Source organism: Periophthalmus magnuspinnatus, chromosome 10 (genome assembly GCF_009829125.3).
Source record: "Periophthalmus magnuspinnatus isolate fPerMag1 chromosome 10, fPerMag1.2.pri, whole genome shotgun sequence".
Classification (NCBI taxonomy): domain Eukaryota; kingdom Metazoa; phylum Chordata; class Actinopteri; order Gobiiformes; family Gobiidae; genus Periophthalmus; species Periophthalmus magnuspinnatus.
The window spans coordinates 36,086,232-36,107,920 of NC_047135.1; the positions used below are offsets into that span (position 1 = coordinate 36,086,232).

Consider the following 21,689-nt stretch of genomic DNA (forward strand, 5'->3'; position numbering starts at 1 on the left):
AGCTTTTCAAAATCTTTAATAAATGCTAGATACTATATCCACGTTTACTGCCTTGTGTTTAAACATTAATACTTCACATTCATGTTTTCTGCTTTAATCAGAAAATGCAGATTCACAGACTCGTGTTCTGTTCTTTACACAATTTTACACATTCAATCCAGTGTATAAGTTTGTACGTAAATGTTATGGAAAAAGAAATGGGAAATTCTCAAAGACAAACCCCGCGTCCCTCTGTGGCCACTAGAGGGGGCAGTAGAGGAGGTTCTGTGACAATAAGGCCTGTAATAATAAACATTATGAATTAACTACAGTGGGTTTCACGTGTCAGGGGAGGCTTTCGTTTTCCTGCATTTCTGTTGTGATAAATTATATTCTTATAAAATGCTGTTGAAGCAGTGAAACATGTGAGAGTTTTGTCTCTTTTGTCCTCGGGTCTGGTCCAGTCCTAAACCGGGTAGGCCTCTGCCACATCCTGCCGTTCACGTGTAGTTTTAACAGCTGATCTTCTCTGTTCTTTGTGTGTTCTTTTTAGACTTTTCTGTGCTCCACGTCAGCGCTTTGTCCTCTTTGGAGCCGCATAAATCCCTCAGGCCTGAGACATAAATGATTTGATCCTCACGCGCCTCAGAGCCGAGGTTTCCATTTGGCACCGGCCCGATCCACCCGCGTCAAAACAGAGAACGAGAATCAACATGGCGCAGGAGCCGGAGCCGTGCGCGTCTGTGTGTTTCCTCGTGTTGTGTGTCATGTTTTTCTCTCACTGATGTTTAAACTCACACACACACACACACACACACTCTCTCTCACACACACACGCCTCATTCAGGAGGTGTTTCATGTTCTGGACTTTTGTCTTTTATTTTTCTCTGATTAAACTTCACCTGGACGTGCGCGTGCGTGTGAGCGTTCGTGTGTGTGCGAGCGCGCGTGTCCGTGCGCGTGCCCGTGCGCGTGAGAGCAGGGTTAGTGTCAGGCCCGGAGCAGAGGGGGTTGGGGAGCTGTGCCATTGGCTGCTGCGCACCACAGTCAGTCTGGGCTTGTTTTAACAGAACCAGCGCGATACAAACCGAAATAATGAAGTAAATGAAGCTGAGACTGACACGAGCGCGGCCATGACGCACTGAAGCCCGCAGCTCCCTCACACTCCCGCAGGATGGATGTTCTACTGCCTATGAGCTCTTTAAGGTGACAGTTTTTCAGAGGGCCGCAGAGAATGAGCGCTGTGCCTGGGCCTAGAGCTGCTGCTGCGGGGACAGATCCGCTTTCACAAACCCACAAAAACACGCGCTTTGTGCCACAGGATCAGGACGCGCTCGTGGAGCTGTGAACATGGTGAGTTTGACTCTGTTTCCACGTGTTTGTGCGGGGGGAATCTTTTGTGAGTTAAGTGTAGCTTCCTCTGTCGGTGTGAGGCTCAGTGTGTGTGTGTGTGTGTGTGTGTGATAGCCTCTGTGTGTGTGTGTGTGTGAGCCTCTGTGTGTGTGTGTGTGTGTGAGCCTCTGTATGTGTGTGTGAGCCTCTGTGTGTGTGTGTGAGCCTCTGTGTGTGCCTGATGGCTCAGTGTCACCTCCTCCACCAAAGCCTCCTCACTCCTCTGCTGTTTTCTAGTGGACAGTGAGCGCCATGATCCAGTCACAGGACAAAGACTGACACTGTGTCAGGGCGTCCTGACGCACGGCTCTGTTGTGTTTTGGCTCTGTTGTGCTTTGGCTCTGTTGTGTTTTGGCTCTGTTGTGTTTTGGCTCTTTGTAGGAGGCCTCAGTGTGAGCTTATTTGTGTGTGACGCAAGTAAAGCTACACCAGGGTTTTTCTTGTACAGTTTATAAAGAGGAAATAATCTGTACGTCACATTCACACTTAGGCCACAAGTCACTTTTAGTAAATGAGTTATAAGAGGTAACAAAGTATTTATGACGTAACTCGCCTCTTCTTGTCTTCACAGGACAGAAACATGACAACATGAGTCAGTCTTACAGAGCGGCTCTTAGGGCAGGCTCAGTGTTTGGCCCCGGTCAGCCTGAGCTGAGGCCCCACAATGGTCTAATGAGCACGTCCTATGGAAACCAGTGCGGCACGGTGAAGCGCGGGTCCGACCAACAGACCGGACAAGTGCCCCGTCCGAGCCTCAAACAGCCCTCTGCTCTGGGGTACGCTCAGTCCGGCGGCTCCTACAGCCCTCTCAGGTTACCAGATCTGAACCCTGTGCTCAGCAGGTCAGAGCTGCAGCATCAAAACAAACTGTTCTGTGGCACCGAGGCGTCCCCCGTCCAGCGCTCTCCATCTCCACATGTCCAGGATTTCGACTCTTTTGAGGGTCTGCAGGATTCACACAGACACGTCTTCTCTGACAGCCCCCACAGTCTGGAGCGCTGCTCTCCCATCTCCAGTGGATTCTTACATTTTGGGTCGTCGCTCTTTGACAGCAGCGACTTTAAAGAGGACGAGTCGGGAGAACACAGCAGTAATGAGGACTTCACGCCTTTCACTTTTTCTCCAAAGTTGTCTGAGGATCATTCTGGAAGTGACTCTAGGAACACGAGCAGCTCTGGAGCAGACAGACGAACATTTAAACCTATTTTTAACCTGATGTCCAAAACGATATCTGAACTGAACCCCACACTAAGCCCCAGTGCACTGCCCGAAATCATCATTAGAGACGACTGGAGCGTGGGGACAGAGTCTGCGGGTGGAGCAGGAAGCTCTCCACCAGCGGAGCCCCAGGTCTTTTTATCAAGACCGAATTCAAATGTAAGTCTGAGTCAAACATTCTGCTTTATTTGATAGTTGTATATTAATAATAAACGTGTTTTTCATGATCAGCCCAACAGCCCCTCAAAAGAGTTATTCCCCTCGGGCGAGTGTTTGGAGGGAGATGTGGTGTGGGCAAAGTTCAACAAAAAACCCTGGTGGCCCTGTCAAGTCATCCGTCATCCTGTCCAGAGGGTCCACACCAAGATGAAGGGTAAGTCCACGTCTTCACACACATGTGGATCTGTTTGCCTTTCGTCAGTTCAACTATGTATAAAAACTCTTAAAACAAACATATTTACAAATGCGTGTTTTATAACTTGTCCCAGTTCCCAGTCCTCGTCCTTGTCGGATGTACTTTCTTCAGACCATAGGAGAAGTTGTAGACTTTGCTTGGATCCCGGAGACTGTGGTTGTCCCTTTTGAAAATGGTCATCAGTTTGAAGATAATCTGGTTCTTAAAAGAAGAGGAAAACAGAAGGAGAAAGATTACAAGTATAAGGTAAAAAGAATCAACGTGGTCTGATGATTTAAAGTGTAACTGAACGTCTCACACGCCTCTGTCTGGGCGTTGCAGATCCCTAAACACTATCAGAGTGATTGGGAGTCCAGTGTGTCTAAAGCTGAGGAGCTGTTTCACGGCGTAAAACAGAACCGACCCACATCTCCAAATGGTGAAGTCTCGTCTCTCAGCCCTGGACTTCAGTCTGTGGAGCAGCTTCTGTCTCACGATCGTCCGCTCTCCTCTGGCCCGGTGGAGCACAGAGAACATAAAAGACATCACAGTAACAATCCTTTACAAAATGGATTAGCAAACAAAAGGAAAAAGAAACGCCTCTCAGACATTTTTGGACATATCGTTGGCGGCTCGAAGGAACAGACGTTTTCAACAGGAGGGCCGCTGAAGGACGAGGACTCCCCGTACGCCGACCTGGATTCGGTCCCGATTCTGCACCGTCCAAAACGCACAGAGCTGCCCCAAGAACGCGAGGTGGACCGAGGTTTGGTCAGTCAGAACGTGTCAGCAAAAAATACATCGAAGAACTCCAAAAACTCTGTCGATTCCTCAAACAGTTCAAGTTGTTTGCTAACGCCACAGACTGAACCGACATCAGGCGGTTTGGATATAACCTCCACATCGAAACATCTACGCAGTTTTCCAGCCAGCAGCCGATTGATGACGAAGGCGCTGAAGGCAGAAGGAGACACGGGTCTAGATTCACTGATGACCAGCTTCACCTCCACAGAAGTCCACACTGAACACAACGCAACTGAAACGACTACTGAAGCTTCAACCCCGAGTGAAACGGCTCCTGGGAACTCATCCTCGCCCGAAACGCAGAGTCCAGTCAAACGGCGAGCGAGGAAGCCAGACAAGAAAAAGATTCTCAATGGTTTCTGCAAAGAATCAAAGCCTCACGATTCCAGCATTGAGTCGATTCCTGATGTTGAAGTCAAGACTGAAAACGTTTCCTCAGAGATATCGTTTTCTCCTCCTCTGTCGCCGATGGAGGCCTTTCAAAACGTCAAGGAGCTCAAGTTTAAATCCATCGCAAAAGAGGAGGAAAATGCGTCCGAGGAGAGTGCGTTTCGCCCAGAACCGGGTTATCAGTTCAGCACTTTCCTGATGCTTCTTAAAGACATGCACGACACCAGACAGAAGGAGGGGAAGCCGCTGTCTCTCCCGACGTCTCCAGTTCTGATCAAAGAGGAACCGATGGCGATTCCCCCAACGCCAGCGAAAAGCCCCCGTGAATTTACCACACAAAATACATTTACGACTGGGACCAAATCAGACAGTGACCAGTCCAAATCACATAAAAATAACTGTATTGTTCAAAGTGACTCGGGTGTGAGCGAAGACGCCTCAGAGAAACAGCGCAGAAAACAAAGGCTGCCCGCTAAGTTGAAAGTTAGCATCCCCCGCCTCTCCTCGCATCTTACAAACTTGGCGTACGGGATACAGTTGGCTAAGAGTCCCTCAAAATTAAGAGAAGAGACATTAGAGGTCAAACCGTCAGCATCAGAAGAGGAAAGGTCAAAGGGCAACAGTCACAAAGAGGTCACAGGGCAGGCTAAAGTGAACGGGTCACATACAGATCTGGATGTGGAGGTTCGTGGTCTCAGAGGCATAAAAAGCTTGGACACGAGATTATCTGGTAACGTGAACAAATATAAAGTGCATTGATTAAAAAAAAACAACATTTAAGTTCATTTTTATGTTCTGTTTTTTTAGGCTCGTCAAACAAGCACCAAAGAAAACCCAGTAAAAGGCGAATGGCGTCGCCCGAAGAAATGAACGAATCAAAAAAGAGGTCAAGACGGAAACTAGCAGAGGTCAGTTTGACAGTAAAAGTTTTAGAGACGGAACGAGACCATTCATTATAAATTATCTCACATGTTGGTTCAAAAATCACATCCCTGATAAACAACATGATGGAAAAATACTTTAAAATGTAAATGTAACTGCATTAAAATCTTCAGAGTGTCCATAAAGTCTCTCTACAGATTAAACAAAGGCATTGATCAGAGATTTTAATCAGACTTGTTCTTTTTTACTCGGTGGTTTCCAAAGTGACTCATTTAATCCACCTCTATCTGATCCATTAGAAGCACATCGAGACGGGACTGGATTTCTCGCCGTGTTCGCTGCAGCAGAACCTCATCGTTGGTTCAATCACATCTGTATCTTTGGCTTTAGTTCAATAATGTCCCTTATGATTGTTCAATACACGATGTCTTTAAATTAGAAACACACTGTGCTTTGTCTTGAGGAGGATCCGTTTCTTAAAGGTTCATTCAACAGGACACGTCTTTAATCAACACGACGCCTGAAATACAAAAATGCAGCGTGATTAAAAATGATTAAAACCACTGAGTACAACAGAACAAATGTAATTAATATTAATATTCTTATGACTTGCCTTTGTAATAATATTTTAAATTGTGAGGAGACTTCATGGACAGTCTGTACTTTGTAAAGTTTTCAGATACATGGTCCAGTCAGAGTACTGCGTTCTGAATACTTGGATACTTTTACACTGGGTTGCATTAAAAACTACTTCTTTTTTTTACACAAGAGCTGAGTTTTATATTTTTCCCTCCTCATCTCGTCTCATTCTGTGCAGATTGATCCCAAAATGGTCTGATCAAATACCAAAATGTATTCTTTTGATTTGATAAAAGTAAATGTACTCGGAGTAACTGTACGAGTATTCAGAATTTGTATTTTTGGCACGTGTATTCAGTTACTTCTCTGCTCCTTCAGGATGAAACTCCCAACACGAGAACGAGTACTTCAGGAAAAACACAACCCTCCGAGGAAACGAAGACGGCAGCTGAACACGATCTACCTCCTGAATCTGGTAAAAACGCAAACACGGACGACAGTTTTGAGATCTTTTTTCTTAACTTTGAGCTGATGTTTCTGCACAGATTCCTCACTGCTGCAGAGGAAGAGGCCGAGGAAAGTTTCACACCAGGTCCTTGAATGCACCATCGAAGAAGTGTCTCTCGCTTCAACAAAAAAACTGGTGCGTTCAAGCCTCAGACTGTTTTTAAAATCATTCATACGTCATTCATTCATGTGTTTTATTAAACTATCCCCGTTGTAACGATTGATCTGCAGGTTCGGACTGTGAGGAGGGAACTGGCTTTACCCAAAACGCTCCAAAATGTAAAGACTGAAGAGAAGAAAATCGCTGCACTCGACTGCCCGTCCAGCCCCGGATTTAAACCTGTGAAACTGAAAACAGAGACAGAGGCAGCCAGCACTGAAGCAAAAACAACTATTACCTCTGAATCTGCCTCCAAAGATGAGGTCTGCGTTCACTCTCACTATGTTGCACCACAGACTCTTGATATAAACGGACAGAGCTAACCTGCTAGCCGCCGCGTTTCAAACAGGAAGTGATCACGGGCGCACGTCAGGCTCCGATTCACTTTACACTGAAAAACGATTGATCCTGGGTTTTTTTTTATTTCACTATTGTGTCTGTAAATCAAGATATAAACATTAAAAACAGACAAATCAGGTTTGAGTGAAAGCGTTACCAGCTGTGCGAGCAGAAAGGGGCGGTACCTTCAACAGCCTCGCTCCTGATTGGCTCTTCGGTTGCTATGATAGACGTGGTTGGATTTTTAAATAAGAATCTGGGCTCCAAACTGTCCCTGTACCTGCTCTGGCCTCTGCTGTGACGTCACACTCACTCAGTCCACTTCTTTACACAGTTTATTCGTTGTGTTGCTGTTTAATTGTTGTTAAAAATGACTGTTTCTCCTGTGCAGGTGTTGAACAGCAGTCCGTCCTCTCAGGTCGATGTAAAGGGAAAAGTTGGAGGAGCTTTAAAAGAAAACGTCTGTCAGGTGAGCAGGTGTTTCACTTTTACCAGAGAACTAATTAAAATAAACTAATTACAACTCACGGCACAGCAAGTCTATTTGTACAGCACAATTGTTACAAAATTAGAAAAAAAAGAAAATGTAAAATCACAATACAACAAGTCAAAACATAAATAATCACAAATAATTATCATAAAATTAACATTAAAGGAGAAAAGTGCAGAATAAAACCATGTCAGTCACAGCAGAGAAACAGAACAGTTTGAGTCTGGATTTAAACGTCGTCAAAGTCGAGGCCTGAGTCACATCTTCAGGGAGAATGTTCCAGGTTTAAACTGCACAAAACTGAAACACTGATTCTCCAGGTTTAGTCCTGACTCTGGACCAGCAGGAGGTCGGTGATGGTTCATATGGCTTTAATCCTGGTTCAGTCCTGGTTTAGTCCCGGTCTAGTCCTGGTTCAGTCCTGGTTTAGTCCCGGTTTAGTCCCGGTCTAGTCCTGGTTCAGTCCTGGTTTAGTCCCGGTCTAGTCCCGGTTCAGTCCTGGTTTAGTCCCGGTTTAGTCCTGGTTTAGTCCTGGTTCAGTCCTGGTTCAGTCCTGGTTCAGTCCTGGTTTAGTCCTCCTCATGTGAGATGGTTCATGTGGCTTTAGTCCTGGTTTAGTCCTGGTTTAGTCCTGGTTCAGTCCCGGTTCAGTCCCGGTTCAGTCCTGGTTTAGTCCTGGTTTAGTCCTGGTTTAGTCCCGGTTCAGTCCTGGTTTAGTCCTGGTTTAGTCCTGGTTCAGTCCCGGTTCAGTCCTGGTTCAGTCCTGGTTCAGTCCTGGTTCAGTCCTGGTTCAGTCCTGGTTCAGTCCTGGTTTAGTCCCGGTTTAGTCCCGGTTCAGTCCCGGTTCAGTCCCGGTTCAGTCCCGGTTCAGTCCCGGTTCAGTCCCGGTTTAGTCCCGGTTTAGTCCCGGTTCAGTCCCGGTTCAGTCCCGGTTCAGTCCTGGTTCAGTCCTGGTTCAGTCCTGGTTCAGTCCTGGTTCAGTCCTGGTTCAGTCCTGGTTTAGTCCCGGTTTAGTCCCGGTTTAGTCCCGGTTCAGTCCCGGTTCAGTCCCGGTTCAGTCCCGGTTCAGTCCCGGTTCAGTCCCGGTTCAGTCCCGGTTCAGTCCTGGTTTAGTCCCGGTCTAGTCCTGGTTCAGTCCTGGTTTAGTCCTGGTTTAGTCCTGGTTCAGTCCTGGTCTAGTCCTGGTCTAGTCCTGGTTCAGTCCTGGTTTAGTCCTGGTTTAGTCCTGGTTCAGTCCTGGTCTAGTCCTGGTTTAGTCCTGGTTCAGTCCTGGTCTAGTCCTGGTCTAGTCCTGGTTCAGTCCTGGTCCTCCTCATGTGGGAGATGTTCTTTGGTGCTGGTTCCTTGTTCACGTTGTTTTCTGTGTGTGCAGGTCTGTGAGGAGCCTGGGGAGCTGCTGTTCTGTGATGGTCACTGTTACGGAGCCTTTCACCTCCAGTGCATCGGCCTCTCAGCTCCGCCCAGGGAGAAGTTTGTTTGTGGGGAGTGCAAAACCGGTGAGTAGTTTATATTATTTACTTAACAAAAAATAAAATAGTTAAAATAATCTAGTGTCCACCTCTGCCAGGGGCCCACACCTGCTTCGTCTGCAAATCGTCGGGTGATGGAGTAAAGCGCTGCATGATCCCTCTGTGCGGGCGCTTCTATCACTCCACCTGCATCATGGCCTTCTCCGCCACACACCCCAATAACAAAGGCATCCGCTGCCCCCTCCACGTGTGTCTGTCCTGCCACATCTCCAACCCCCTCAACCTCGGAAACTCCAAAGGTGAACGGCGTTTGTACAAGCGACGAAACCCACATTTGAATTATGTAAATGAGCCTTGAGAATGAAAACAGGGCAAGGCGAGTTTATTTGTACGGCAAAACATGTACACAAAGTAATTCAAAGTGTTTCTTGATTGGCTGTTGGACTGTAGACCATTGTGTCGTGCGTCCTGATTGGCTGTTGGACTGTAGACCATTGTGTCGTGCGTCCTGATTGGCTGTTGGACTGTAGACCATTGTGTTGTGCGTCCTGATTGGCTGTTGGACTGTAGACCATTGTGTCGTGCGTCCTGATTGGCTGTTGGACTGTAGACCATTGTGTCGTGCGTCCTGATTGGCTGTTGGACTGTAGACCATTGTCCATCAGTCTCCTCCGTGCCGTGTCTCCTGTCCAGTACAGAATGTGTTCAGACAAATTTACATAAACGTTGGATCTCAGTGTGACTCTGAAGTGCTGTACGTTTGCAATTTTTCTCCCCGACAAAACCCACAATGTCGATGAAACGTTCTGCACCGACAAAGACGCCGACGAAGGTTTGAACTTTGAGAGAGTTTAAACGAGAGAGAAATGTGAGAAAATGTTAACGCCTGTGTGAGAAAAGTGTATAAAGTGTGTGGTGAGGGGTTTGACAGACAAAAACAGAGAGAATAATGTAAAAATAAAGATGATACTTCGTGGATTTTGCCTGTTGCGGGTTATTTTTAGAATGTAACCCCAGTGATAAACCAGGGACCGCTGTACAAACAAATTAAATTAGCATATTAGCATTAGCATATCTGCTGACAGAAAGCAAAGCCGTGTCAGTGGCTCATGTCTCTGGATCAGATCTGGACTGAGGCGACACAGATTTACTTCACCCTGATGTTTTCATACAGTGGTTTGATTATTGCTCGTGTTTATCTTCCAGGTCGATTGCTAAAGTGCGTCCGTTGCCCTGTGGCGTATCACGCCAACGACAACTGTTTGGCTGCTGGGAGTTTAATGCTGGCGAACAACAACATCCTCTGTCCAAACCATTTCACTCCTCGTAAAGGCAACAGGAACCACGAGCACATCAACGTGAGCTGGTGCTTCGTCTGCTCTGAAGGTCAGTGTGTGCCACATGTATCACCAAAGTGCTGCACAGGTGAGTGTGTACAGAAGACAACAGTGAAAAAACACAAACAGTACAATTTTAAAGCTAAAAACAAGACCTGAGCGACAGTGGCTCAGTTGGTAGAGTGTTTGCCCACTGATCTGAAGGTTGGCAGTTCTCGACATAAACAAATTGATGTTGAGTGGTCAGTTCAAAGGAGGAAAAGTGCTGTATAAAAATCTGACCTGGTTTACACTGAATTAAAAACAAAAGCAAAAAAGTGTCTTAAACTCCTCTGAGACTGAGCAGAGCGAACATGAAGGAGCCATTCCACAGTTTAGGAGCCACCACTGAAAAGGCTCCCTCTGGACTCATTGTGTTTAAATCACTCTATGTGGCCGGTCTGTGGGGCCAGTGTGACTCTATGGTTCCTCTTTATCTGAGTGAGTCACTGCAGCCCTAGACTCCACCCAGACCCTGAGGTCAGAGGTCAGCTGATCAGCTCCTGCTGCTGTGCCCAAAGCCTGAAGACCAGAGGAGACAGGGACTTTTCTGTGGCCCAGACTATGGAACAGCGCCCTCTGCCTGTCAGATCCTCTCTGTCTTTAACACAGTTTAAGAGACTGAAACCCTCCTCTTCTCCCTGGTATTTAACACTAAAGCTCTTTGTTCAGCTCAATCTCTTTTAAATGTGATATAAAAATAAAGTTTAATTGAACTGGACTCGAGGCTGGACTTGGACTTGGGTCCAGCAGGAGGCGCTGATGTGTTGTCAGTTTAGTTTCATGATTGCTGTTGTAGTTTGCGTTCTTTTCAAAGCGCGGCTGTAATCGTTGTCGGTTGTGGTTCTGCAGGAGGAAGTCTTCTGTGCTGTGAGTCGTGTCCTGCTGCGTTTCATCGAGAGTGTCTGAACATGGAGATGCCTCAGGGCAGCTGGTTCTGCAACGACTGTAAAGCGGGAAAAAGACCCCGAATAAAAGACATTCTGTGGGTCAAATGGGGGCGCTACAGGTACAGACACAACAGTCAGCCTCTGCCTCTTCTTCTGCTTCTTTTTCTTCTCTCTCACTTTCTTCTTCTTCTGCTGCTGCCTCTTCTTCTACCTCCTCTTCTTCCTCCTCTTCCTCTTGTGCCTCTTCTTTTACATGCTCTTCTTGCACCATGACCTCCTCCTCCTCACCGAGACCTCTTCTTCTTCTTCTCCTCCTCCTCCTCCTCCTCCTTGTCCCCACTGAGACCTCTTCTTCTCCTCCTTTTCACTGAGATCTTTTCTCCTCATCCTCCTCCTCCTCACTGAGATCTCTTCTTCTGCTCCTCCTCCTCACTGAGATCTCTTCTTCTGCTCCTCCTCCTCACTGAGATCTCTTCTTCTGCTCCTCCTCCTCTTCTTCTTCTCCTCCTCCTCACTGAGATCTCTTCTTCTTCTCCTCCTCCTCTTCCTCCTCCTCACTGAGATCTTATCTTCTCCTACTCCTCCTCTTCCTCCTCCTCCTTGTCCTCCCTGAGACCTCTCCTCCTCGTCCTTACTGAGACCTTCTTCTTCTTCTTCTTCTTCTCCTCCTCACTGAGATCTCTTCTTCTTCTCCTCCTCCTCGTCCTCGTCCTCCTCCTCCTCCTCACTGAGACCTCTTCTTCTTCTTCTTCTCCTCCTCCTTGTCCTCCTCGGCCTATTCTTCATCCTCCTCCTCCTCACTGAGATCTCTTCTTCTCCTCCTTCTCCTCCTCCTCCTCTTCCTCGTCCTCCTCCTCATCATCCTTACTGAGACCTTCTTCTTCTCCTCCTCCTCTTCACTAAGCTCTTTTCTCCTCCTCACTGAGATCTCTTCTTCTCCTCCTCTTCCTACTCCTCCTCCTCACTGAGATCTCTTCTTCTTCTCCTCCTGATCCTCCTCTTCCCCCTCGTCCTCGTCCTCACTGAGACCTCTTCTTCTTCTTCTTCTTCTTCTTCTCCTCCTCCTTGTCCTCCTCGGCCTATTCCTCATCCTCCTCCTCCTCACTGAGATCTCTTCTTCTTCTCCTCCTGATCCTCCTCTTCCCCCTCGTCCTCACTGAGACCTCAAATCCCCCGACTCTGACCCTCGTCTTCTGTCTTTAGATGGTGGCCGGCTGAAGTCTGCCTCACCAAAGACGTTCCAAACAACATCGTGAGACAGAGACACGGCGTTGGCGAGTTCCCAGTGCAGTTCTTTGGCTCCAGAGACTTTGTGTGGACGTATCAGGCTCGAGTGTTCCCGTACATGGAGGGGGACACTCACAACATCGAGAAAATGGCCAAAGGGACTGACGCCGTGTACAAATCTGGTAATGTTCCTCCGTCTGTTCAGATCGATTATTTTCTTCTTCTTCTGTGTGGAATAGAAGTTTTAAGTCATGTGTCGCTTATCAGCCCTCACAGAAGCAGCCAAAAGATTCAGAGAACTTCAAATTGAAAAGGAAATGAAACAGCTCCAGGAGGACAAGAAGAACGATAAGAAGCCACCACCATATAAGCTAATAAAGGTAAGACGGATTTGGTATTAATAACATCCGAGGACTCGCCAATATCAGCGTTTATTTTATTTAAACAAAAACAAAATGAGACAAAACTGATCCAAATGTGTTACGTGTTATATTCATCTCTCAAGTAACGACAGAACAACTTTGTATAGATAAAAATTCAAACATTATGAGACGTTCTGAGCGACTACGACCTGTACACAGTCTTATTCTATCAGCGTAAACGTCCGAGTGCGCCCCCTAGTGCACAGTACGTCTTCAAATCGCGTTCTGATTACTCTGATTTGGATCAATTGTTATAGATTTCTGCTAGTTTTTCTGTTTTGTATCAACATTTAAGTGTTTTTCCAGCTTCTAATGGATTTGCACAGCTGTAAACAAAATAACTGTGTTTTTTGACATGGAAAATTCAAACTATTAATATAAAAATACCACGTTAAACCAGTAACAGTGTTGTGTCGGAGCCTCTTTAACAATATCCTTAGTCAAGCATTAATATTATGTTTTATGTTCGTTCCTCAGGTCAACAAGCCGATCGGTAGAGTCCAGATCATCACCGCTGACCTGTCTGAAATACCGCGCTGTAACTGCAAAGCTTCAGACGAGAATCCGTGTGGTCCGGACTCGGAGTGTATAAACCGAATGCTGTTGTACGAATGCCACCCTCAGGTCTGTGCAGCCGGAGAAAAGTGCCAAAATCAGGCTTTTACCAAACGAGAATACACACACGTGGAGATATTCAGGACGCTTTCTCGAGGCTGGGGTCTGCGTGCCATGTCCGACGTTAAAAAGGTTTGTCCCGATGTGCAAAAGACGGCTGTTTGTGCGCAGTTTTACGTCGTAGTAGTTAGGTGTTTTTATCGTCTGACAGGGGGCGTTTGTGAGTGAATACGTCGGGGAGATGATAGATGAAGAAGAGTGTCGGGCGCGGATCAGACACGCCCAAGAGAACGACATCTGCAACTTTTACATGCTAACACTGGACAAGGTAACGTTGGCGCTAACTGCTGCTGTCAGACTCGTCATTTTGGTCTTAAATGTTCGTATTAACCCGCTCTTCATGATCCTGGCGTTTTTATTTCACTATGGTGACGTCACACTCACTTCGTCCACTCTTTTATACAGGTCAAAAGTCTGTAAACTGATCTAATCACGTTTGTGTCGTCAGGATCGTATCATCGACGCAGGGCCTAAAGGAAACGAGGCTCGCTTCATGAACCACAGCTGTCAGCCCAACTGTGAGACTCAGAAGTGGACTGTGAACGGGGACACGCGGGTGGGGCTCTTTGCACTTCAGGATATTCCTAAAGGTGCGGCTTTACGTTCACCATTTACTGCACAAACTCGTTATTTCAAAATGGAGCCGACTCTTCTTTTTTTGTGGAGGCCCAATGCAAGATGTGTGTTTGGGTTTTATTTGCTAAAACTGAGAGATTCCAGTATCTTTAGTAACTGTAAGACGAGCCAGGTCATGCTTATGTTGGTCATTATTTGGAAAAGCAGAGGTGCAGGTTTTTAACGCAGTGTTTGTCAAATAGGGGCAAAGGAAATGGACATGATTTTAAATTTTGAGCTTTTACCCATGTTCCACTGCTGTTCCCTTCTCAAAAACAGACCTGGAGTTGTGTTTTGTTTCATTCACACATGTTTAAGGACTTCTGCATTATTAGTCTGTAACATCTCCAAAGCTCAAAATGTGACGTTCCACCTTTTATCTTTAGTTCAGTCGAGATAAGAGACAACTCCAGGAGCTGAAATGATCCAAATGATTCTAGAAATGAAGGTGTGTGGAGTTTAAAAACACAGTGGAGCACTTCCTGTATCACCACATGATGACATCACAAGGTGGAACAGAGTGTTTTCAGTTTGAGACCAGAACTCAGGCTAAATCTGCAGGTTTGTGTGTTAAAGATGTGTGAATGAAACAAATCACAACTCCAGGTCTGTTTGTGATGAGAAAACAACATTAGAACAGATGAGAAAACAGAGTAACATGGGCCCTTTAAACAGACTAGTGCATTATGGGTAATTCATACTTTAAATGAAGGCTGCACTTGAGTGTTTGTATATATAAGTTCTTTGTAGCTCATTCCACATCTTTACAAATGTTTCTGTTGGATAATTGTGACATAAATTGGTTAAGTTTATTTTTTAAACTGTGTGTTTCAGGTGTGGAGTTGACTTTTAACTATAACTTGGAATGTCTTGGAAATGGTAAAACTGTCTGTAAATGTGGAGCTCCAAACTGCAGTGGTTTCTTAGGCGTTCGTCCAAAGGTGAATGACATTTCATTTTTATGTTATCTGAATGACTTATATTAATACTGTGTTATTATTCATGAGTAGAACCAACCGTCAGCTGAAAAACTCAAACTAAAAGAAGGGAAAAAGAGGGCGTACATGAAGAAGAAGAGGCAGGAAGTGAAGAAGGAGAGAGAAGATGAATGCTTCAGCTGCGGTGACGGAGGACAGATCGTGTCCTGTAAGAAACCAGGCTGCCCCAAAGTTTACCACGCAGACTGCCTCAACCTGGCCAAGAGACCGGCAGGCAAGTACACAGAGTACACACAGTACGCACGCAGTATTATGAGACCGGCAGACAAGTACATAGTGTTATGTGTATAACATGTACACTATCTAAAATATTCTCTGCTGCATAATTGCATATATCGTACTTCATATATTTGTCTTCTGTGTGTTTATAAAATCACGTTTCCCCGGTCGTTTGCATTAACCTCTGCATCTTGCTTTAGGGCGCTGGGAGTGTCCTTGGCATCAGTGTGACGTCTGTGGTAAAGAAGCCTCCTCATACTGTGAAATGTGCCCCAGCTCTTACTGTAAGCAGCACTGTGAAGGGATGCTCTTCGTCTCCAAACTGGACGGGAAGTTGTCCTGTAGCGAACACGATCCCTGCGGTCCCGACCCGCTCGAGCCGGGGGAAATACGCGAATACACCAGCGCAAACTCTCCGAAACCCAGGTCTACGAATGCACCGCACAAGTCCTCAGCTGCTCAAAACTTGAAAAAACCTACGTCCTCTACCCCGGTCGTCAAACTGTCTGTCCAATCCAAACACGAACCTCCGCCTCGGCTCTACATCAACACAAAAACAGCTACCTCCAGCTTTGTTCCCAGCAGCAAAGCCTACCTCACAGACAGGACGGAGGGACGCTTCAGCTCGTCCCCCTCCAGAGACAAAGAAGACGGAGAGGTGGAAGATGGAGAGGTGTGTAGTATTGAAGTGGAGGAGATTGAGGATGATGATGACGATGATGACGACGATGATGATGAGGATGAAGACGACTCAGACGAGGAGGAGGAGGACATGGAGATTGTAGTGGAAGAAGGGGATGAGCCAGTGTTTGGAAGTGACTTGGAGCAGAGTGAAGGAGCGTGTGAACCTTGGGCCGCTGAGGATGGGGAAGATGATGATGATGATGATGTTGATGTTGAGGAGGATGAAGAAGTGGCACTCTGGGTGTCAGACGAGTGTAGGAAGTAAAGACGGGTGAAAATGACAAACGTGTACTGTTACAAATTGTGAAAAAATGCACTATTCTTAAAAAAGGATACCAACAAAATATGAATAATTACTGTGGACAGCCCTTTAACAGTGATTAGAACCAACCATGACACTAAAAATGAACAGAACAGTTCAATCCTGTGGCTCTTTGATAATATTAAAAAGGTTTAGAGTCAACAAGTTTACACATTTTACATGAATTATTCTCAATTATAAATAAAACTTCATAAAAAACTTGAAAAAGCATTCAAATAACCTCAAAGATTGTCTGTATTGGAGCATTAGTAATTTCTTGTTCCATCTCTGACAGAGTAAAGTTGAATAATAAAAAGAGCTTGATATTTGGGTGCTTCAGACTCACTGCCTTCTCATCCCTGCAGGACTCACTAGGGATGTGTTCTGGTGCTAAACGTCTCTTTGTACTTGTCTAAACATGTTTATTTGTGTTTTGTGCTGTTTACTGCTCTTTCTCGCAATATTGTTTACATTTTTTAGATTTTTTAATTGAGTAAAAAGTTGAAAAGTTCAGATGAAATTCTCTTGTGTCTTGTTTATATTTTTCCTCTTCACATAATAACATGGTATTTTTTATATTAATAGTTTAAATTAACTATTTTACTATTTTGTCTACAGCCGTAAAAATCCATTGAAGGTTATAAAAACTCTTAAAATGCTGATACAAGCAGAAAAAAGCAGAAATATCAAATAAATTCTTCAAATCCGTGTAATAAAAAGGCTAGATGAAGACACCGGAAGTGCAGATGAACTTCCGGTTCATCTTCCGGCAGAAGGTGAACCGGAAGTGACGTTCTGCAGCGAAAGTAAAATGGCGACTTAGAAAATACTACGCACGGGATACTAAAAACAATTCAAGAGCTTACATTTTAAGTTGTTATTTCTTATTTTTTCTGTTTGTTGGAAGAAAGGAATTGTCGAATACGTGTTTTTCTTTCATCTGAGAAGTAGTTTAATCTTTTATCTTCAGGTTTTGGATGAAAAATGTCTTTACTCAGCAGCTTCACTTGGTAGAACGAATCAACACAGTTAAACGCGCTGTGTTTAATTCTATTCTGAACAGTTTACTTATCTAAACGATTAAACTCAACGTTTAATCAACATGGATCAAGGGGCAAACGTGACGAATGAAGAAACTAATACAAACTCTGAGGGCATCGTGGGTCTGGATGAGCCCAAGAAGATGACCCGAGAAGACTGGAGAAAGAAAAAGGAACTGGAGGAGCAGAGAAAACTGGGAAACGCTCCTGCCGAGGTGGACGAGGAGGGAAAGTAAGACACAAGACAACAATACAACTCTAGAAATCTAATAATGTGAATATAATCTATTATCTAATATCTTTTTACTCTTCAGAGACATAAACCCTCACATCCCACAGTACATTTCATCAGTGCCATGGTACATTGATCCATCTAAAAGACCAACACTGAAACATCAGAGGCCGCAGGCTGAGAAACAACAACAGTTTTCCACTATTGGAGAGTGGTACAGGAGAGGTGTACAAGAGGTATGTAGTTCCACTGATGAGGGGTTAAGAGAATTGTTAAACCAGACTAAAGCACTAAGCTTCAGTCAGTAGTAATAATAATAATAATAAACAATAATAATTACGAGAGATTGACCGGTATGTGTTTTTTTTCATGGTCGATGCCGATACCAATTGTTTAGAATCCGGAGCAACCGATGGACGATATGATATGACAATGTTTTTGGGCCAATTTTGATTATGTTCTGCAGATTATATATTTAAAACTCTCCCAAGCTCTTTTTTTTTTAACCACAGACCTATACGAGAGCTGTGTTGTCACGATTTGTGCAGCTGTCTCTCTGTATTAAAGTGTTAATATAAAGTAGATTGACCAAAACAAAATATTGACCTTGGCTGGAGATTTAAGGCCAATGGTCAACACTCTTAAAAGTCCAAACCTCTGTCTGATATATCTGTCTATCTTTATTAATTACAATAACATTTATGATTTTAGACTTCTATTGTCACCAAATTCCGAAAAGGAGCGTGTGAAAACTGTGGGGCAATGACACACAAGAAGAAAGACTGCATGGAGGTAAGTGAACAAACATCATTATGAAGTTTCCTCACTTTTCAGACGCTCGGTCACGGTTCTGTTCTTTATAGCGTCCAAGAAAAGTTGGTGCAAAGTTCACAGGCGCCGGCATCGCTCCTGATGAACACAGCCAAGTGAATCTGGACCTGGACTATGATGGAAAACGGGATCGCTGGAACGGCTACGACCCCGAGGAGCACCAGCGCATTGTGGAGGAATACGCCAAAGTTGATCTGGTATGAGTCACATCTTTACAGAATGTGCTGCATGTGGCGTTTCTCAGTTCTTCTTGTCTTTATTTAAAGTGTAATGTTGTTTTTTTAATTTTTATTCCAGGCCAAAAGGACACTTAAAGCCCATAAACTCCAGGATGAGCTTGCATCAGGAAAACTTGATCAAAATGTGAGATACCTTGATAAAAGATAAAAGCTAAAAGATCTGTTGCCTCCAATAGAAACAAAACACATGTTTGTTTATTTTGTAGGAACGTGAACATGACAGTGAAGGGGAGGATGAAGACAAATACGCAGATGACATAGACATGCCCGGGCAGAACTTTGACTCAAAGCGAAGAATCACTGTGAGGAATCTGCGTATCAGAGAAGACACAGCGAAAGTAAGAAGTAAATTTAAGAAAAATACTGCCGAGGTTAAAATTAATACTACACAAATATTATAATGCTTTTTGTCTTTTTAGTACTTGAGGAATATGGATCCAAACTCTGCCTACTACGACCCCAAGACTCGATCTATGAGAGAGAATCCTTACTCCAACACTGGCATGAACCCGGACGAGTGAGTTAGAATTCAGTCTCTTTTATTATAGATCCTAAAATAATCTAAAACTGAAACTGAATTTTATATTTTCCTCATAGAGTTGGATATGCAGGCGACAACTTTGCCCGTTACAGTGGAGACACGATAACTATGGCTCAAACACAGAGTAAGTTCAGTGTCTTCTGATGTTGCTCATGCCACTTTTCACACACATGTAAAATTTTAGCTTGATGATCTAATTCTTGTTGATGTAATGGCCTGTACATTATCTTTGACGATTACGTATTGATCTTTTGTGCGTTTCATTTAGTGTTCGCTTGGGAGGCCTATGAGCGAGGTTCAGAGGTCCATCTTCAGGCTGACCCCACAAAACTAGAGCTACTTCACAAATCTTTCAAAGTTAAAAAGGAGGCTTTCAAAGAGCAGCAAAGGGAGAGCATCCTGGAGAAGGTACATGGAAAACAAACTTAACTTCTCACGGCTTCCTTTACAGCAAACTCGAAAAATAACTCGATATTTAACTTGTGTCTGACAGTACGGAGGCCAGGAGCACTTGGACGCTCCACCCCGGGAGCTGCTTTTGGCCCAAACTGAGGATTATGTGGAGTATTCTCGTCATGGAGCTGTGCTGAAGGGGCAGGAGAAGGCTGTGGCTCGCTCCAAGTACGAAGAGGACGTGCTCATCAACAACCACTCTGTAAGAGAAAGCATTTTTAAAATCATACGAGTGTAAGAGATTTATGTTTATTACAAATCTGTCTCTTCTTCTTCAGTGCATTTGGGGTTCTTACTGGAAGGATGGTTTCTGGGGATACAAATGCTGCCACTCTATGGTCAAACAGAGCTACTGCACAGGAGACGCTGGAATTACAGTGGTACGAAAGCATTATTTTGATGGATAATAAATGGAAGATAAAAATAAATCTATGTTTTATTTGTGGATGTGTTTTGTCTTTTTTAAATACAGAACTCAGACTGCACCCCATTCGACGAAAGTTTAACTGAGCTTCAGGAAGAAGAGCCGCCAAAGTCTCTGCTCGAGGTGAGTGATTTTTACAATCTGTCTCCCTGAAGATGTGAGACAGGCCTCCGCTCGGACTGTGTTTAAATCCAGATGGTTCCGTTTAGCTGTGAATATGACTCAAAGGGTTTTATTCTGCCTTTTCTCTTTTAATGTTATTTTTATGATGACTATTTCTGTTTGTATTTGTTAGTCGTGTGTCTTTATTATTCTGAAAAGCATTTTGAGTTACTTTGTGTACAAATTGTGCTATAAAAATAAACATATCACAAACTTTCTCTTTTAATTATTCAGATGCATCGAGACAAAATGGAGAAGGAGAAAAAGAAGAAGAAGAAAAAGAAGAAACATGGCTCTGACGGCAGCGACTCTGAGGAGAAACTGAAGAAGGTTTGTATCATCAGAATCACACTGACTCTTTAAAGAGGCTCATTGTGTTTCGTGTAGTTTATGTTGAACTTAAGCCGATCAGTATTTCACATTTTGTTCACTGTAAATCTGAATATTGATCTAAAGCGGCTGAATGAGGGAAACGGGCCCAATGACCACCTTTTTTTGAGGCGACAGGGGCTCAGTTGGTAGAGCGTTTGGCAGTTCAAATTGTGATTCCAGCTCCCACAAATGAATACTTTCCTTGTGTCCTTGGGCAAGACACTTAACCTACTTCACTTTCATTCCCTGTGTACTCAATCAAACTGCAACTTTCGAGTTTTCTAATGTTGAGGGAACACAATTAAAACAAGGTTAAAGCTCATTAAAGTTGATTTTTGTATAATATATCTCTATTAAAGGCCTCGTATTCCTTTATTTACTGATCTGATCTAATGTTGTTTCCTCGTCACACACAGACCTGGAGTTGTGTTTTGTTTCATTCACACATGTTTAACACACAAACCTGCAGATTTAGGCTGAGTTCTTCTCTCAAACTGAAACACTCTGTTCCACCTTGTGATGTCATCATGTGGTGATACAGGAAGTGCTCCACTGTGTTTTTAAACTCCACACACCACACACAGCTCCTGGAGTTGCACGAATCTCTACTGAAATAAAGGTAAAAGGAGCTGTTAACCTGAAAACTACCACTTGATGACATCACAAGGTGAAACGTCGCATTTTGAGCTTTGGAGATGTGACAGACTAATAATAAAGTGTGACTCAAACATGTGTGAATCAAACAAAACACAACTCCGGGTCCGTTTTCGAGACGGTAACAGCATTAGAACATGACTTAAAGCTCAGAGTCCATTTTATCAGTAGGAGTTTGTTCGAGTATTTCTGCTCGTACTTTCTCCAGGCTCTTGAAGCGGAGGACAAACGAGTGAAGCACGTCGATGCCATATTGCAGCTGGATGAGCGGAAAAGGCCCTACAACAGCCTGATGGAGGTGAGGGCGCCCACAGAGGAGGAGATAGAGGCCTTCCGCATGAAACGCTCCCGACCCGACGACCCGATGGCGTCTTTCCTGGGACAGTGACCTGCTCCTACAGATAAAACACCTGTAAACTTCACCAGAACAAAACACACACGAGGAGATACTGGTTCAGACCGTGAAGGCTCCAGCTCGTACACGCCTTCAGAACATTTGTCACTGAAATGTAAATAACGTCTGAGTTTTATCAGCTGAGAAGAAAAATGTTTGTTTTTGTGGGATTGACTCATACAACTTCAGTATTTTTAATAAAACGCCCCCTTGAGGCCTTCTGCTGTACGTGTCTTTGTTGTGGTGGTATTGTGTAATTGTGTAATACTTTTAGAGCAGGTCACAGTTGCGAGAATTGTTTTTAACCCGTATCGAGTGGCACAGAACATTCTTTTGT

General features: G+C 44.5%; 2 protein-coding genes across 2 annotated transcripts; both read left to right on the forward strand.

The window, feature by feature from the left end:
- Positions 1 to 889: 889 nt before the first annotated feature.
- On the forward strand, positions 890 to 16,530 carry nsd1a (nuclear receptor binding SET domain protein 1a). Its single transcript, XM_055224773.1, has 22 exons — positions 890 to 1,332; positions 1,943 to 2,748; positions 2,821 to 2,962; positions 3,078 to 3,250; positions 3,326 to 4,907; positions 4,985 to 5,085; positions 6,017 to 6,113; positions 6,184 to 6,281; positions 6,377 to 6,568; positions 7,036 to 7,113; positions 8,507 to 8,630; positions 8,702 to 8,902; positions 9,810 to 9,989; positions 10,832 to 10,988; positions 12,073 to 12,278; positions 12,364 to 12,476; positions 12,996 to 13,265; positions 13,345 to 13,461; positions 13,642 to 13,783; positions 14,643 to 14,749; positions 14,819 to 15,020; positions 15,226 to 16,530. The coding sequence occupies exons 2-22, from the start codon at positions 1,960 to 1,962 to the stop codon at positions 15,972 to 15,974; spliced, it is 5,820 nt and encodes a 1,939-aa protein (XP_055080748.1). The 5' UTR covers positions 890 to 1,332; positions 1,943 to 1,959; the 3' UTR covers positions 15,975 to 16,530.
- A 254-nt stretch (positions 16,531 to 16,784) lies between these two features.
- Positions 16,785 to 21,579, forward strand: slu7 (SLU7 homolog, splicing factor). The gene is made up of 14 exons (XM_033973516.2): positions 16,785 to 17,282; positions 17,365 to 17,518; positions 17,994 to 18,074; positions 18,146 to 18,310; positions 18,411 to 18,476; positions 18,559 to 18,690; positions 18,772 to 18,869; positions 18,950 to 19,017; positions 19,162 to 19,301; positions 19,387 to 19,548; positions 19,625 to 19,726; positions 19,819 to 19,893; positions 20,167 to 20,262; positions 21,167 to 21,579. Exons 1-14 carry the CDS (start codon positions 17,113 to 17,115, stop codon positions 21,344 to 21,346), a joined length of 1,689 nt encoding a protein of 562 aa, XP_033829407.1. The 5' UTR covers positions 16,785 to 17,112; the 3' UTR covers positions 21,347 to 21,579.
- Positions 21,580 to 21,689: the final 110 nt, after the last annotated feature.